Below are 19,208 nucleotides of genomic sequence, written 5' to 3'. Positions count from 1 at the left end.
CTGCTGTTTTTTTATTTTTAGAAAGCCAGTTTTTCATGTTAACACATGGTTCTCTGTGCTGTAATTCCATGTACTGTTCAGACTGTGTCAGAAAAGTCTGCTATCAACATGGGTGGTTTAATACAAAAGACACCAAAATGACATTTTCTAGATATAATGGACACCAGTTTATTTTTGACATATACAATAAAATCACCTCCTAATCTGTGAAAAGTAAATGTAAAAGTAAAATGTAGAGTCAAGCTGACACTCATCGCTATGGACCCTTTGGGTAAAATAAAACCCACTGTTACTACTGTTGCATTGTTGTATGCTGACAGAAATACTGATTCATCTCCACATCATGATTGTTTAAGCAGAAGCAGTTCGCTGGTCTTGCATTTCGCAAATTTTATGCTCCCAAAAGCCATTTAATGCCTCTACCATCTCTCAGCATTTTGGACCAAATACTGCTGATAAAGCAAAACAATAATACATTTCATTTCATTTTGGAAGGCAGAAATTAAATGATCCTTCTACATAAAAAACACATAGTTCTGAATACATATCGTAAAATGAGCCACTCGTAATCACAACAAAAAGAAAGTCGAACGTGGCTAGAAGGCTTTTGAGCCCAAACCTGAGACTGCAGCAAACACTGACTTTGTGGTTTCAAACTAAAAATTTCACAACCACTTACTGAGCGCAGAATCACATCATCTGCATAGAAAAAGCCCTGTTTTTCGTCCAGTTTAGTTTGGAGTCATAAATGAGAGGCACTTAAGCTGCCAGACCTCAAAGTTCTGATTTTACGCCAATTTGAAGCTGGCGTGCAAGCGCATGTTCAAGTTAAACACAAATGTGATCAAAAACATGTCATTATGGAACAAAACTCAGAGTACAAATAATTAAATACTACCCTCTATAGTTGTCCATATGTTTAAAAATAATAAATAGGAAAAAAAAAAATAGTTCCAGAGTTCCCACAGCTTTGGCGGAGCCAAATGAAGTCTAGTGTTTTGCAAACAGGGACATGAATACATCTGAGAGATGTTTAAGCACCAAGCATGAGACGAAACCCCTAATTCAAATGTTTAAAGTCCACTCTTCATCCCACGTTATTCACGTGTATGTAGGTATCCCGACGTTCCCACTGAGGCGAGCATATAATGAAAAAGTTTGAAAAATTAACAGCTTAAGGGACAAAAAAGATTTGTCCCTGTGAAAGCAGGAAGGACACATATATGGTAAAAGTAGTGTTCAGATAATGGCAAGAAAAAGGTGTCAATCCCTGTGCTGTGAGTGAAAAGGATGTAAATGTGTGCCACACTTTTAAGAATATTTGTAAAAACATTTAACAATGATTTTTTTCCCTTCCAATTCATGCCCTTGTGTGTTGGTCTGTCATTACACAGAGATGTTTGTTGTATTTACTTAATCTCAAAATGATGTAATACTGTAAGTGGGTGAAATGGAAAGAAAAAAAAACCTCTCCCAGTCTTTAACTTATGTCTTCAAGTTAAATGGCTACTTTAATACTGAAACATCACCAGTGGCAAACAAAAATCCCCAATAAAAATAAATAGCCATTATAAATAAACACTTCTTTTGACAGGGGAACATCGGTTCCCTACCAGTTCTCATCAGAGAAAGAACTGGAGCTGCCGGAATCGGAGTCTGCATCCGTTAAGCCGTCCAGGTCCCAGTCGGCGCTGGAGCCGCTGTCGTCGTCCTCCTCCGTGGAGAAGCTGTGAGCGGACCCGAGGCACGCCGGGTACACGCGCGTCGACACGCACACGGGCCCCAGGGTGGACACGTACACCGCCATGATGTTCTTCCACGCGTCCCGAGCGGGGTCGTACTCGTGGATGAGGACCCTGTTCTTGTTGTGCTGAAGCAGCGTCTGCGTGAGGAGCAGCAGCCTGCCGCTGTGCTGGATCACCTGGTAGTTGAGCGCTCGGCTGTCGATGGGGATGTCCCCCAGCCTCTTCCACTCCCCTCTTGCAGGGCTGTAGGCTTTGACCACGGGGATGTCGCACACGCAGACGATCTGCTCCTGGAAGACGCAGGCCTTGTGAAGCTTGTCCCTTCTGAGCGAGCCACAGTGGCGCCAGCGGTTTCTCTTGGGGTCGTAGCAGAGCATTCTCCTTTTGTTCACCACATACAGGTGATCATGCAGAGCCACCACTTGCATTTTCCCCAAAGAGTGAGGCAGCGGGGCCACCAACGTCCACTGGTTCCTCTGGATGCTGTAGCACTCTACCTCCTTTAATCTGACGTCTGTGACTGGATTTCTTCCTCCCAGAAGGTACACGTGGCCGTTCAGGTAGCCCATCCCTGAGTGGATTCTGCCCAGCAGCCTTTCCGCCAACTCCTGCCAGCTGTTGAGGACGGGATTGTACAGCCAGAAGTGTTTGGAAAGGTGGGAAGCCAAATACAAGTTGTTGTCCGGCGTGGCGCAAACGATGAGCGACTCCATGGTGGAGCGTTTGTAATCTTGACTGCTGAGATCTTCCAAAGGCGGAGCCATAAAATACAGGTCCTCGGAGTAAGGGTCGCAGCACATGATGTTGTCGTTGGGCAGGCCAAAGAAGAGGATCATCTCCTTCGCGCTCACGCCTATTCTGTGTTTCGGTGCGTCCAGAGGTGCAGACATGGCGCAGCCGTCCTCTGCAGACCTGCTGAAGAAGGATGCCAGGTATGTCTCGATTAAAGGCCTCGCCGCCAGGCTCTCCAGATAACACTTGTCCTTCTCGCTGAACAAGCTCCAGCGCACACACTTCAGCACCTGCAGGGCGTCCTGTTTATCCACAGGTGCGTTCACCTCCAGCCACTGGATAGCTGCAGAGCACACCGTCTTCTCACAGTCCACGTCCAAAGTATCGAGAGACAACAGTTCCTTAAACTGATCCGAGTTCAGCTCGCACAGATCCCCTCCGTTAAACACCTGATTGAAGTTCCTGGCAATGAAGGCTCGGGCGTTCTCCTTTAACTCCGGATTGTCGTAGGTGTCCGCAAACTTCAGCATCCCCACGCAGTTGGAGTGATCCAGCCTCCTGGTCATGAAGCCGGAGCAGGCTTTCCGGATGTACTCCAGCTGCAGCATGTTGGCCGCCGCGTACAGCCGCTGCACGTTGCTCTCCGTGATGGTCACCCTGCCCGTGTAGCAGTAATCGATGATGACCGACATGGATTCAGAGTCCACGCCGCGGATGAGCACCCTCTCCTGGGCGCTCTCGTTCAGCCCGCCCGTGAACATGCTCTTGAAGTACGGGCTGGCAGCGGCCAGGACGTTGCGGCTGCACAGAAACGCTTGACCCACGTCAACTCTTCCTCCCTCGCGGTGCTCCAGCGATAACTCCTCTTCGTCCTCCTCATCGTCGTCACACTCAACCCCGATGGTAACGTCGCCGAGCAACCGAGAGTCGTACATCAGTTTCAGCTCGTGCATCAAGCTCCGAGCGTGGCTCACGTCCTCCAGCACCTCCGGACCGTTGAAGCAACCCAGCGATGAGGCCATTACTGCAAACTCGCACTTTTAAAGCCCAAGTCACAAGTTGTCAGGCGGCAAACATGCTGCGCCTCTCCCTACTCTTCGATGAAAATCAAACCTGGTTAAATACACTACAGCCGAACGTCCGCCTGAGTGTCCAGAAACTAACATTTCTCGGTGTCCAAATGAGCTTAGTCTCACTTCTGAATGAAATATAATCTACTAATCACAAACAAAGCATCGCTTCATGTCGCTGTCAAAGCTTTTTCTTCTTGTTTTGATAGTAGCAAGCAGATAGCTACAATACGATTAAATAGGCGTCTGTTTGGAGTGGGCTGCTTCTTACTTCCGGAGAAGGAGTTTCAGAATAATGTGCCCTCTCTGTGAATTATCACAAATACTGCTTATTCTCCCGCTTTATTTCCAAATCGCGAGTTCCTTATAATGCTCTATAATTTTATTTTACAACATTAGCTACTTTGCTTATTTAAAATCAAAACCTTTCTAACTCAAAAATAGAAAATTAAATCTCTTATTTTGAAGCCTTACTGCATGCTGAACTTGTACGCTCTCACAACCTTGCTGGAATACAGCTCAACCTTCTGATTGGTTTGCAAAACTGTGTCAATTCGGGTTAGGTTGACCGAGATTCAATGAATTAAGTATTTTAATTATTTTATTAGAGAAATATTCTTTCCCCGCGAAAGACATAAATAATTTAAGGAATTAGATGACTAAACAGACTTGTATCGTTTAACAAGTCCTAATAATAAATGGAATAGGATAAATATGACATCATCTTCTACAACTGATGAAAGATATAATGATGTAAATAGATACAAAATGATCAATGAACGAATCTTAACAAAATTACTCATGGATAGCCTAATAAAGCGAAACACCAGTAATGACCCAAAACTTGAACAGCACGATTATGATTCACAAAATGTCATAAGCATAACTGCACACTATATTTACTTTCGTCTTAACTCTACTATGGTTAAAACCATTTGATTTCTGGGATAATTTACTTGCCTTTGGGCTTTTAGTTACAAGATAAACAAATCCTAATTTTTGCTTTGATTAATAATATCAGCCCTAACGTGAGTGATTTTGGTTACCTCATTTTATTCTTAACAATACATCCATTGCTGGTTTTTTATGTACCTAAAATTGGCCCCCTTACCCATCACACCAATCTACAAGTTGAAGGAAGTCCTAAAGACTAACAAATAAACTTTGAATTAAAATAACTCACTCGGAGCCCTAATAACTGCTTTGTAGCTTTATTGCAAAGTATTTATTTAGTTACAAGACAAGACGCTCCACATAAGATGCTTCTATTGTTTGGTCAGTGATATTAATCTAGTCTAGGTTTATAATTTATGCATGTCATTTAAGATCAGTAATAAATATGACCAGAACTGCATTTTTTTAGGTGAATCTGCGGTTGAGGTCGTTGATTCTGCGCAGGGCGTCTTGGTTGCGGATGGTCTTATGGACGGTGATGATGAAGGGGAATGCTGAGGGCAGTTCCACCTTTTTACTCAACTTCTGATGACCCCAGTGGAGACAGCGCAGCCATTCTGCAAGGTCACGCCGACCTCCTCGCTCCAGTGCGTCTTGGAGTAATTTGGTCTTATTTGGCTTGTCCCATGACCTCTCGTACCTGGTAATCAATCCAATATCAGAAAAAAGGAGAGAGGTGCAAAATTTTCTAATGTTTTTATCCCAAACAGGATCCAATGATACGAAGTAAATTTGGTGCAAAAAGTACTGTGACATTAAAATTGTGTTTTTTTTTCTTCTTCTTTCAAAAAGATCAAGTTCTGAAACCTGAATGAGCAGACACACACCAACACCCACACCCACACATAAAGTACCATCTTTCCAACATGAGCCTGGCCTGTTCGTTCCTCTCTGTTGATTTGGTGTGGAACTGGTGTATTTCAGCCCTGCTGAAACCAAGTTCAGATGCCAGAACTGCCCATTCAAAACCCAGTTGTTGGGAAATCTCCTGCAGCGTACTCAGGTTGGTCACAGCATCCTGATTTTTTTTTTTAAAAAGGCATGATAAACGCTCTATCAATCTTAGATGTAGTGTATGTCAAGCTTATATGTAAAAAAAAAAAAAGGCTTAAAACTTACCTCTTGAGCTTTGTTAGGCATTTTTAGAAATACCGGACTTCCGCTCCTGGGCCAGGATTTAGCACATACAGAGCAAGTTTCCCAACAGCAAGAGAATATACTTATGGCTTCTTAACTGTACAAGCCTGAACGTTACTTTGGAGACTTCCCTTCAAAACACAAGCATGTTAAAGATTAGTCAGCTCAGCTCATCCAGGGTCTTCGCTGCAGCAAACATCTGTCCGGTTCAATGCTCTGCCTCACTTTTACAGCCCATATAAAAAGTTCAACATTCCTTTTCTGCATTTATTATAAAATGTATCCCATAGCATTAGGCTAAAAAATAAATATATCAATAATTGGGTTTAATGTAAAGTTATTTAAAATCCGCCAAATCATTTTTTTTTGTATCAAAACAAATATTTGTTTTGAATCAACAATTTGCTCAGAATCTGATTTCAACACAAGATGTTTTATGCATCCTATGTAATTTTGATTGAAAAAAGGACAGAAAAATAGAATAGAAAGATTATTGTCATATTTTGTAGCTTGTGATTGTGAATAGGACCAAAATGCAGACATGAACTAGGAATGAACACAGCGAAGGACTTAATGATAAACTTACAGAACTGGAACAAGGCTGACAGAACATGGAAAGTGGACAGAGCAATAGGAAGAACAAACAAATAACAACAAAAAAACGAAGAGCTTATATACTGAGGTGAGAGTGGAGAATGACACTGAACACAAGTGAATAAATAAGGGAATTAGGAACAGCTGTGGAAGAGAACAAACAGGCAAACTAAGGCAACGTGAGTAACTAACACAAAGAAATGAACTGAATATGGGAAGACTAAATATGGAACTCAAAACACAAACACAAATGAAAACCAAAGCACCCAAGTGATATGCCATAAATTCAGTAATTCTCTTGGCTTCTCAAATCTGTGTAAAAACAAACAAATATCTAAATCTTAGATAAAATGTGTTTGAAAGGTATGTTTCTTCAAGGTGTTGCTGTCATTGTTTTTCTTTCTTAATACAATTTTACTGAAATATTTAGTGGGAGTAGATCCATGTTCTTTGCTGCTTTACTGTTAAATCTTACTTCATCTCTTGTCAGTTTTTACTATGTCTTGTGCCCTAAGAATTAAAAATGCTAGAGTATCTCTTTCCCTGTTAGGAAAAACAGTTTTGGGTAAACAGCACTGATCTAGACGTTGTAAAACAGATGTAGTGACATCTCTTTACACATGGAAACAAAACAGAAACTTGCTGCTCAACTTGAGCTTTAACAGATTCTGAATCCATTTTGTTCCTTACCACATCGGGTGAGAGAAAGAGCGGACAAACATGCTTTGAAATGATTTATTCATTTTAAAAATTAAGCCCCTCTTTTTTTCCCTTGTGATCCATAAAAAGCATGTGCAATATTACTGCAACAATTAAATTTATGAAACAACTGTAAAGATTTCATGTAATTACAGAAAATGAAAGAAAGTAGCCTCAATATGAAATGTGTGCTCCGACACAAATTATATCATAATATCATATTTGATCAAAAAAAAAAAAAAAAACAGATGATTTACTTTTACAGGTGAATCATAATTCCCATCTAAAGTGCTGTAAGGTCCAGCCATAAAACAGAACTATCAAGAAACACAACACTGTTTAACAGGAAGTAACTTCATTCCAGTTTGAGAGTCTTCTTCTATATCTTACCACGGAATGAAAAATAAAATAACATTACTCGGAAAATCAACCACAGAAAACCATTGAAAGCATTCAAAGCATGTACGGAAGCGTTAGGCTTGAGAGAAATTTCCATTCTAACGAATAAAAGTAATAATCATCAACAAAGAAAATTCAAAAAAGAAAAAAATCAACATAAAAGAGAATTTCTTCTTTCACATTTAGCGTCTTATTATCAGAGTATTGCCTGTTGTTATCATTGTGTCATCAGTGTTTAAGCAGGTAGTTTAGATCCAGCCTGCTGGATCCACACTTTTCTCAGTCTTTGTGTTCACGTTAACAGTCACTTTCTCTGGGAGGTCTTGGCAGCATCATTTTTAGAACAGCACTTTGCTCCCATGCAGAGTAGCCCTGTGCAGCCCTCAGACTTCACCTCAGTTCAGTCCGTTTGGGTTCAGTAGCAGCCGTCTTTCCAGCTGCCGTCCCTCAGGGCGCTCAGAGCAGCCAGGCTCTTTGGAGGAGCGAGCAAACTGTGGGAAGAAGGAAGCAAGTCTACTGAGCATCTGATAAACACGTAATAAATAAACGATTAACCAAATCAAATACACTGACAAGAAGATTATGAAACTTGTAGAACACAGAGGGAACAAGTGGTGACTCCCTGCTAGTGCTATCAGGCTTCATTCAAAACAGTGAATTAAGGTTCTGGGATGCAGGACAAGATATGTAGAAGCATGGGCACGCAGTATATAGACCCGAGCCAGCATCGCCCCCTACTGGCATGAGATAATTACTGCAACTACGTTGATGCTCAGTTATCACTTTTGATCTGTAGCTATTAGAAATGCTATTCACATCGTTTCGCTTTGTTTCCCTCTTTTCCTCTCTTTGCTTTGCTTTCTGCGTCACTAGCTGGATTTGTTTGGTTTAAAGTTTGACTTGTGTTTAATTGCAGCACACTTAAGCAGTAAAGTTCAGTAACAGACATGAAGACTGTGCACATCAATCACACAATGCTTTATGCTTTTATATCTTACAGAACAAAGCATCCTGAAGTGCCACTTGTACTATAGGACCACACCAAGCCATAATTGTACCAGAACAGAGGTCAGTAACCTTTACAATACAAAAATGTTAAAAAATTAAAAATTGAGGGATTTGCTTCACCATAATTAACTTGATACGATCCTTTGAAAAAGATAACTGATCAAAATTTATGAGTACCTACCACATAAATTTAGTTTAATGATTAGGACACCCAGTTTTATTTTTGTTTTCAAGTTTTACATTAAAAAAAGAAGAAAAAAACGCAACACTTCCCGAGTAAGTTTGCATCTGAGAATGAAACAAAAAGAAAAATTACTGACCTAACAACAACACAAAAAGATGAATAAAAAAAAAACCATACCTGCGCGTGGGCTGCATGATTTTACTCGCACGTGGAAGTCCGCTCGCCCCCACTAAGGAAGCCGGACGAGGAAGCGAGCTGCGCGGGGCGGCCGACTGGTTGATGCCGGTCTTCAGGGCGTGCGGCAGCAAACTTCCGCTGGCTTTCAGGGGCTGAGGAAGTGCCGTGCTGCTCAGGATGCAGCTCAAACTGGCGGAGGTGGACAGGGAGGTGGAGGTGGGACCCTGCTGCACCGTGGGACTGACATAGGCTGTGGCTTTCAGCTGCTGTCGTGGAGTGCTGGAGAAGTTTCCAATGCTCTGGACTCGCTGGGTGAGCTGGCCCGGGGAAGGGACTAAAAACACAGTGGGAAACACACAAGACAGGCTTGAATTATGAAAGAACCGAGCCCCGTGTGGCTGATTTATCGGTAGACACAAGGGTCTTACTGGAGGACTGGAGTCGAAGGAGCCCACTGGACGAGTCAAAGCTCTGGCTGCTCCGGAGGGAGGCCATTGGTGGTAAAGAGGAGGGGCCATTGGAGGGTGGGTTGACAGGGGAGGCCAGGCACGGAATACTGGGAACACTGGGCATGCTGGGAGCTCGGATCAGGTTGGGCATGCTTCTCCGTAGCTTGTCTATTCAACAACGTTAGCGCACGTTAGCAAAAAAGATTTTTTAAAGGAAATAGCACTTATAATTTGAGAAGATGTGAAATTTACAAAAAAACAAACAACAGCAACAAAACTATAACTCAACAAATGGAACATTGTATTTCTGTTTATGGAACAAATCTGTGGAGCAATCTGGCAAAAAAACCCAAAGAGAGTAGATTTTAAGAAAATAATATACAATACCCTATCAAGGTAAAATGTGGCATATTCACTCAGTAGAAAAGATATCTTTTTTCATTATTATTACTTTTTATATATATATATTGTGCTTAAAGGTGTATCTCTATAGTTGACTGATGCTTAGTTTTTACGGTATAATGAATTGACCTTTGAGAGAAGGGTTAGGGCTTTAGGTAGATGCTTTTCTTCCAACTACTCTTTTTCATTCAGAACTTTTGTTTATATCAGCATATCATCCCTTCGTTTTAAATTGTAGATTAATTAAATAAGTAATAACAGTTGTGCTCAGATCTTGCAGTATTGAACTACTGCATTAAAAACCTTTAAAAAAAAAAAAAATAGGTGTTGCGTGCAAAAGTCCAAACTCAGCTTTGAATTTTTCAAACAGAAAACACTCACCTGTGCCGCTCCTGTAGGCTGCGTGTGTGTCTGCGATCAGGCTGGAGGGTCCGGACAGCTGAGAGAGTCCGCTGAGTGAAAACTGCGGGCCGGCCGAGGTGCGCCTGCAGTCTCTGAAGCTGGAGAAAGTGTGAGAGTGGGACATGCTGCCCCGCTGCATAGAGCCCGTGCGAAAGAGTCGAGGCTGGGGAGGCGGCAGCTGGTCGTAGCCTTCGTCCTCCTCGTCCTCCTCCTCCAGGTCCAACTCACAGCGCCTCAGGGAGTGCAAGGAGAAACTGGAGCTGCGACGGCCGGCTGTGGCTGAGGTAGAGGCGTAGTCCTGGCGAAGGCCTAGAGGAGAGGGGATCGATACTTTTATCCTGATAAAAATACGAGCCTGAACTGTATGGTGTATATGATATATTTCGAATAGAGGCGCCACTCATCTATTATTTAGTCGCTGTATAAGTAAGCCAGACTGATATAGGGCATATTTCTGAAATGGTCTGCATAATTAATGAGCTGGCTACTCAAAGTCAACGTTTCAGAGGTCACATACCCCCTCTCAGTCCCTCCATACAACCACGGATCAGCATTTTCATTGTGGGCCACAGACAGAATGAGCGGAGATACAGCACCGTCCACAAGGTACTTAAAAATCCTTGGAGTAAATCCATCTTTCATTTCAATAAAATTATTGAATGCTTTGGTCAAATGGGCAAAAAAAAAATTGCTACAATTTGGCTGACTCACATTACAATTTACTGTATGTTGTGTCGTTATTATTTGGTAGTTAGTTTTTGAACCACCGATTAATTCCTGCAATTTTAAAAAAAGTTTTTGTTCACAAATTTGAAAGCTTAATATTAGTTTTTCTACAGATTTCTCACATGATGGAAAGTATTTATTTATGTAATCTTTCACAACAAGATAATCATTCACACACACATGACATCCATATATCGGCCCTTAAGGGTTTTTTTTGTTTTTTTGGACGGTTAGATAAGTTCCTGTTTGTTGTCCCTCCGGGTCTGGTCTTTGGGTCAGTTCTGCTCATCATGGCTATTACCGATACACAGGAGAGTTATGGGTCAAAAACTAAAGTAAAAGCTGCAGATTTGTACTCTACAATGTATGCAATAAAACTATTTGTCAGTTTATGTTTGCTGGAAACTCAGAGAAAACACTCAAGTTGTTCTCAAATTCAAATGTTGTCAATCTGCCAACAGTCACCACTTCTTAAGGTTTGCCAATTGAATTTAACTCCACTAGCAAGTGTTTGAGCTTTCTACTAGTAGAAGAAAGATGTAGATGTATTCCTGATGTTGATGAAAACGCTGATTATGGATATGTATTTATATTTGTGCGTATGAAAATATTTAGACTGTTGTAACTCGTCCTGTCTTAACCTGTACTGCTGTGTGCCTTGCTCAGGAATTTCTTTAAAAAGATCCTTTAAATTTATGTGAGTTACTTTAGCTAAATAAAGAGTAAATAATTAAAAAATAAATAAATAAATATTTTCAGTTTATAGGTGACTCACTCTCCTCTTGGAGTCGTGCCATGACCTCCACGTCTGTCATGTCCTGCAGTTTGTAGCTCATGGAGATGGAGTCCTCCTCCAGCTCTGACACACCTATGTCACTGTCCAGTGAAGACTGGGGTGTGATGGCTGCGTGGCGGCGACCGACATCTAAAACGATGAAGGCGACACTCATTCTCAAAAGTTTTTGTTTTTTTTATAACACCCATTAAAGACGCTCCGTGGACAGATAATACTTGCATGTGTGTGCATGCAATCATCCCTAATTGATTCACTCCCATTAAAGGAGATGAGTGACTAACAGTCACTCATGAGGTCAGTGAGGTCTTACTGTGGAGAGATGAGTTTGACAGGAAGGTGGGCGCTCTGTCGTTGAGGCTGCAGCTGGCCCTGGGAGGGGGAGCCGGCTGGACAACGGGCTGGACTGACGATGGCACTGAGGCTTCAAAGGAAATGAAACAGACAATATTTAAGCCTTGCTTTACTGATATTTCTACCTTAAATTATGCTGGATTGAGTTTTTCTCCAGTTGAACATGAGACTGGTCATCTCCAAACATCGTCTGGGTCTGACTATATAATCTCTTCTCTGGAATTCGATGTAATCTGATTCCAAGCAGCACGAAGCAGGTTATTCGAGAATCTGGGTTATGTCAATAACGGAAGCAACAACTGCTTTTGGCACAACTTTCAGATTAGTTTGGATTAGAATATGAATTTGAAACTGAAGAAGGTTACGTCTGATCATTACGCACAGAGTCTAGTGGACTGTAAATAATCAAAGTGCAAGAACAAAACTATTTATACCCAATGGACTTTTGTGTGTTAGACCAAGATAAATGTAAAGATTTAGCTCAAAGCACCTTCATTGGTTTGGAACGACCCAGTCAAAGTGTTCATTTTTAATCTGCGGCAAGATTTGAAAGTTCACAGATGTTCAGAGATATTCAGACTCCAGGTATTACTGCGGTGAAATGCAGTTCTACAAAGTATTTATTTGTATAAAAGTTTTAAAACCATATATCAGTTTCCCTCCACATTTCAATCACGTCCTTCTTGGTGTTGATCGATTTAATAAAATCCCAATAGGACACACTGAGGCTTGTGGTGCTAAAAACTGAAGGGCTATGAATAATCGCACAAGACACAACAACCTATTGATCATTCTTCTCCGTATCCCATAATCCCTGCAAAAATGTTCAAGTACTATTTGGCTCTCATATTTTATTTGGAGATGAGCACAGCAGTGTCAGGAACATCAGAAAACCTGCCTTTATGTAATGATAAACTTAATGCAAATATAACACTAGTAAAACCACACCAAAAAATCTGATAGATATCCAATCATAACGATCAGGATGGATTGACTTTATTGGTTCCGTAAAGCATTTTGCCTCAGTCGGATGCTTCAGTCTGGTTTAACGGAATCAAAATTCTGATGGAATCATCCTGGAGTGACTCCTGTGGTTAGCAGCGGTGACGTGCACAGCTTTGTGTTACCTGGGGTCTCCGTTAGTGCAGCAGGTTTAGCGTAAGGCAGGACGGGACAGCTGAGGGTGGACAGTCCCTCTATGCAGCTGTATGGACGGACAGAGGACACTCCTCGCCACCGCTTTGCTACAGAAACAAGATTACATGCAGTGAAGGACATGTTAGACGGACTGCCCTCCCCCTATGTTACGCACTCGCACACAGCACATTGATTAATACAGTTTGACACACTCAGGCCCATGTTAATCTGCCTCTTACAGATCAGAATTGATATTTTAAATGATTGGATCAGGAAAAGCAAAGATGGTAAGACAGGGTTTAGCCTCCAATAGCAGCTTATTGAGCTATACTAAAGCACAGATTTTTTTTTTTTTTTTTTGGAGATGGGTCTTAGGTTAAGCAGGGATTGTGCATTTAGGCTACATCACAATCCAAAAATGAAATTATATCCATGGACTGCTTCAGAATCTAAGGTTACATCTATTTTGTCTCAAATCTTTTAAGTCGCAAAACTGCAATGCTTTTCATTTCATTACATTTTTTTTTAATATTGCTAATTTTCGTCAAATATGACCTAATATCTTAGCTGAACGCCTAACTTAAATACCTCCAATTAAGGTCGATTGAAATTTAGCAGAGCATGAGCAAACCCTTAACCTTTGCAGACGGTAATATTTTTGTTTTTACCCTCAAATGTTGAGTAAATTGGTCTTCATTGTCTGACCTGTCCAATGTGTAAAACGCCGGGTCCATCCTCGCTGATTAGCAGTCTGAGAGGTGCTCTCCTGACGAAGTGGAGTGTTTTGCATTCCTTACACAATTAGGCGCAACCATTACAGAATAAAACCGGCATTCACAGCAAGTTACAAAACTGCTTCTGGTTTGTTCAAGACACAAGGGTGTATTCAGGACCCCGAGGAGGAGAGCCAACTTGAGAGAAAGAACGCGTCCTTGAAACGTCCACATCGATGCTCATTACCGAGTCACAGGGTGGACCCAAGACCACAGTGTGAGAATATTTAATCACGGGGAAATATTTTGTAGACAAAACCACATACATGAACATCTTGTATGAGCTTTCACCGCATAAGACTCTCTGAAGCAGGCTGTTGAAACTGTGAAATCTGCTTCAAATGTGCATTTAATGTAACCGGTGTTTCTATGGTAACAACATCCCCACGCATTACAGCTAAGGGTCTAGTCCAGCAGCAAATGTTATTTATTGGCACACATATGTACCAGTTATTGCATTTATATACATATAAGCTATATAAATTGATCTGATAATATCTTTTTTTTTGGTAATTTTAATAATCCCTTGTCCCAGATATTGATAACATATTTTAAACTGGATTGTGGCCTTAGTGGTAAGAGGTTGTCCATCTGTTTCTAGATGGGCAGAAATCAGATTTGGTCTATTGTAAATTGTTTATGTGACTTACATTAGCACATAAATGACAGATTTGCTGGCTGTGGAAAATGAGCGCACTCTATAGCTGCAAGTAGGAAAAATAGTGGGATTTACTAACTGATGTGCTCAGTGTCCAGGCTAAGCTTACCATTAGTAAGAAAAGCTGATGATAAACAAATTTAATTTGGAACCTCCGACTATCCAAATTAAATTTCTGACTTCTGGAGATGTTCAATTTTAACTTTTGCCATCATAAGAGTTGAAAAATGCAACTTTGAAGTTCAAATAGAATGCATAATTACCTATTGATACTAGAGAACCTGCTGGATAATGTTTTTATCTTGCGCTTCATTTGTTTAAAGTTAGAACTCTGATCAGTTAGATGTTTCATCACACCCGATTTGAGTTCATTTTAGTTGCAAGCAGAAGAAAACAGTGCAATTTGCTAATTCATGGGCACTAGCTAGAATTAGCAATACAAACAAACAACAATGTATTTCTCTCAGGTTTATGAATTCAAACCTGAGAGAACTTGAAGGAACAAGTTCAGGAATAAACATTGCACAGTAATTAACAAAGCCAGGTTTCTAAAATATCTTACCAGGACTGTTTCTTTCACATCTACCCAGCACACAAGGCATTTTTATTTTTAATATGCAAAAGGAATCTTGCTCAGAAATATCAGAAATTTTGATTTGAATGCTGTTAAAAAATGGAAGAGGCAGAGACAGGAGCCACCGATGGTTTTCCATACACTATTTTACTTTCTGTTTCTTTATTATTTTCCAAGTTGCACTGTAATCTGCGCAATAGGAAGTTCAAATCTCCTATCATGTACATATATAAAATGTGATTGTAGATTAATTATGTTTGTCTGAAGGATAAGCACACTGTACCTTGGTCCAGTCTGTGACAGAGCGTCATCTTGGCCAGCTCCACCTCCGGCCCAGGGTGGTCCAGGACCTGCCTGCACCACTGGAGAGGGCTGAGCATGCTTTCACTAGGTGGCTTGGCTCTGGGATTCACATACAGCCTGAGACACAGAAGCACTTCAGTCATGTTCTGCAGCCTTTACAGACAACCTTTAAATGATCTCACTTGCTGCGGTACTTAGTCTTTTACAGAGAAATCTTTCACTACCAGTAGTTCAAAACCGAACATAGTGAGTGCTTTATGTATTTTTACCAAATGTCAGAGGGTGTTCTGAGTTTTGTTCTGTTTGGTGCAACAATCAAAAAGGATATCTATGTACATATTCTTCAAATTCAGCTCAAATCAGCATCTGTGTGCTTGAACCAACTGGGCAGTGACCCAAACACATTAAAAATGGGTTTTGCAATGATCAGTAATATTAAAGAGATAAAAAGTCACATGCCTCTTGTCACTGGAAAATTGATGAACCATGCTTTACAGTTCATATATCACATTAAATCAACCAAGTTTACTGAGGTCTGCCGACTCTGAGAAGAGGATTGGTTAAAAATCCAGCCAGAGCTACATCAGAAATCGATGGTTACAGAAGATAATAATGAGTATAAAATGGGACATTTGACCAGATAATAGTGGAGTTGTATGTATTTGAGGCTTGACGTCGTAATAATCGGAGTTAATAATCCATCCACAAAAATAGCAGTTACGCAAATGATGGAAAGTCCAACATTAATATGGGAATCACATCAACGATGAAGGTATACAAACCTCCGACCAAAACTGTTATAGATAAATATATGGAGAAATTACAGAAATGTAACAATCTCAAGAAAACAAGAAAACACATCTAAAATTATAAAAGTTGCTTCTCTGTTAGCTCTGCTACTCCTTCTCGACAGAGCGCTAAAATAAATCTAGCAAGGATCTATTCCCGGACTCTCCAAAGTTGGAGAACATAAATAAGACAGGAGCGACCTTAAATTCAACAACTAGGCCAGAGTGTTAGAGTGATTTTAAGGTCAGCTTGTCATGCTAGACGGAAAAAAGATAGGGCAGGAGATGAGCGCCGTACCCCATCAGTGCTGCAATCAGCTGTGTGCTACATTTTCCACATCATCACATCAGATACATAAAGCTGCTTCAGTAGTCAGCATGTCAGTTTGAGAGCAACCCAAGTCAGCAGCTCTGGCGCTCCGCACTAGCTCAGCCTGGGGCTGAACACCACACACAAAGCCGAGCTGTTTGATCATAGACTGAAGGGGGTCATTGTTTCTAAATTCATCCCAGAACATGTGCTGCACCCTGCATCCTAAGATTCAGGTTTATTTTTACTGTAGCTCCTCGTGAAAATAAAAACACTGTTTTTCCAGCGTTTCTACGTGTAATCCATGAGAAGAGTAAACACCATTATCAAAGGAGGCACAAAGAGGAAGAAATCGATTTTGGGGCCATTTTCTGCCAATAACCCACCAGTCACCACAGCACTGCTATCATGTCTTAGAAATTCTGCAAGCTCGATCCTTTGCACTTTTGTGTTAGTCAAGTTGTGGACGAACAATGAATTCTTTCAATTCAAGGGTCTTGGAGAATGTGATCAGTCACATCATATAAATAAGATTTTGGTATGAAATGTTTAAGATCTTGGTAGCAGCAAAGAAATTGTTTGTTTTTTTTAATTTACAAATCTTTACAGCAGCTTAAGACCAAATGTGTCAATTAATATCCCTTGTTTGTCTACAAAACAAACACTAATTGTAGCTTTAAATAATAGTTGCTGACATAACTAGAGATGCAGTAATCCGACTGTTCCTGGCCAATGTTACTTTTCAGTTTTCTTTGCCAGTGTTTCTAGGGATTGCAACACATAGAAGACTTCAAAGCTGTTGTGGGATTTTTGATAACGGCACAAGCTTTGAGTCCACCTAAAAATCTAGGGATGGCAAGACTGTCCCCACTTGTGCATCAAAGTATGACCCTGACATTGTCTGATTTTTATTCAACTCAAAAACGTGCATCAACGTACAAGGGCTTGGTTGATTAATTTAAAGACTGAACACGATGAGATTTATTACGCTTGGCGCATTTAAAGGCCAGAAGGAGATAAAAACCCATCTACTTTTCCAGTATTCAACCTGCCGATCACTGATGAAGATTGTCTGATTTGGCCAACTGATTGGTGCATCTCAGGTATGACCATCAGACTATTATGATCTCCCCTTGGATGATTTAAAGTAACATGTTTGCAACTTCTTTTCAATCTGAAATAAATGTAAATTGATTATGTTCATAGTTTGCTCTTTAGCAAGCGTCAAAATGGATTTTATGGTCAGCTTACTCTTAAAAAAACGCAATTACAAGTAAGTCGTTTTGATATACGTCTCAAAACAAAAGCTTTGTTCACTTGTGCCACGGGCTAGCCCAGACAATAATCAAAAAGAAAATATTAACCAAAAAATAAACCTCTAGCTTATTGTGTTTTGGTCACAATGCAACAATTGTTGTGTCCCTCATAAGTTTTAATCTTGAGTACACAAAGATCATATGTGGGGTTCCTCAAAGCTCTATTCTCAGACTGTCTTATTATTCTTCTAATATTTTTAATGTAATTTTCTTTCCCTTTGTTCCTTTCTCTTTTTTGTAAATCATTACCTTGTATATGAGGGGGAAAAAATAAAAATAAACATGTCTTGCCTATTAACGTCTGTGAAACACAAGTGAGAGAGTTTTCCATATGAATTTATGCAAAGATGTGTCTACAGTAAGCTGTCTGACATAAAACAGAGTGGTTACCAGCTATCGGGCTCTCCGATGGGGAGCACGGCGTTCAGGTCCAAAACATCGACCTCGTCCAACACGGTTGAGGCACCGGCGGCGCTGCTGTCCTCCACGGCGGCACCAGGAGACGCGGAGCTCGGCTGAAAATACGCGAACGGCTCCTCCGCCGGCGCCCGTGGCGCCGAGAAACACGGGCGAGTCGGACTCGAAGCGTCATATTTACAGGAGAAACTGTCACTCAGACACGCCGTGGCCCCGTGCAGACACGACAACGAGGTCTGGAGATGAGGGCCGACGGAGCAATTGTTTACAGCGTTCGCTCTGCTCCGCAATTGTTCATTCTGCTTCTCCAATTTTCGGACCAGCTCCTGGAGCTTCAGCACCTCCAGCTCCGCGTTGGCGATTTTAGTGTTGCCGTTGACGTCCGCCATCCTCTGGGGGTTCAGCACCTCTGCTTCCATTTGCTAACAAGCACATTTGAGAGGAGCGGAAAGCACGGCCTGCTGGCAGAGGGTCTCTTTCGATTCAGAGAGGGTGTCCAGATTCCCCCCTTAAAGCTACTACTCACAGACAGCCTCACACTGATGCTGCTGCTGCTGCTGGTCTCTTTGAGATGCAGGCTGTGCAGCAGCCTGCATCTCATTGGTCAGCAGCTTCGAGTTAAATTCCCATCACACCACCACCGAGGAGGTGTTTATTATAGCCACTCTGAAGACATTTAAAAGCAAAGATATGTGCAATATCTTTGTTTACTGGCAGGTGTTTTTGTTTTTTGTTTTTTTGTAGCTTTTTACTTTTTGATCTAAAATTTGATATTAAATAGGAACCCAGTCTTTGCGTTTAACCCATACAGTGACAAACTGCAGCACCATATTACAATTAGAACATATTAAATTTGTTTTAACTAGCAGTACATTTGTGAAGACAGAGTAATTTTTCTGACTTATTCTTTTGTTCGGACAGTCGTGTCTGAAATGCAGAAGAACAAATTTACACAGAAAATTGGCATTTTTACTGACCGGTGTGCAGCTACACTGTTTCTTAAATAGATCTCCATTGATACCTAATGACGTGTCATGATGCACAACTTAACTATCAAACTTTCCTTCTGTTGTATTATTACTAAAATATATTTTTTTTCTGATATCC

The 19,208-nt window shown here is 41.0% G+C and overlaps 2 protein-coding genes across 2 annotated transcripts; both read right to left on the bottom strand.

The window, feature by feature from the left end:
• Positions 1–138: 138 nt before the first annotated feature.
• Positions 139–3,825, bottom strand: kbtbd7 (kelch repeat and BTB (POZ) domain containing 7). Its single transcript, XM_032567126.1, has one exon. It carries the CDS (start codon positions 3,497–3,499, stop codon positions 1,610–1,612), a length of 1,890 nt encoding a protein of 629 aa, XP_032423017.1. The 5' UTR covers positions 3,500–3,825; the 3' UTR covers positions 139–1,609.
• Positions 3,826–6,953: 3,128 nt separating this feature from the next.
• Positions 6,954–18,778, bottom strand: slain1a (SLAIN motif family, member 1a). Its single transcript, XM_032567125.1, has 9 exons — positions 18,075–18,778; positions 15,251–15,387; positions 12,953–13,069; positions 11,785–11,895; positions 11,454–11,603; positions 9,932–10,261; positions 9,128–9,316; positions 8,700–9,033; positions 6,954–7,821 (listed from the first exon to the last, which is right to left on the bottom strand). Exons 1-9 carry the CDS (start codon positions 18,518–18,520, stop codon positions 7,746–7,748), a joined length of 1,890 nt encoding a protein of 629 aa, XP_032423016.1. The 5' UTR covers positions 18,521–18,778; the 3' UTR covers positions 6,954–7,745.
• Between the last annotated feature and the right edge of the window lie 430 nt (positions 18,779–19,208).

This window comes from Xiphophorus hellerii, chromosome 7 (assembly GCF_003331165.1).
Source record: "Xiphophorus hellerii strain 12219 chromosome 7, Xiphophorus_hellerii-4.1, whole genome shotgun sequence".
Lineage (NCBI taxonomy): Eukaryota > Metazoa > Chordata > Actinopteri > Cyprinodontiformes > Poeciliidae > Xiphophorus > Xiphophorus hellerii.
The sequence above is the reverse complement of the archived record's forward strand: the minus strand, read 5'-3'. Positions and strand labels throughout refer to the sequence as shown.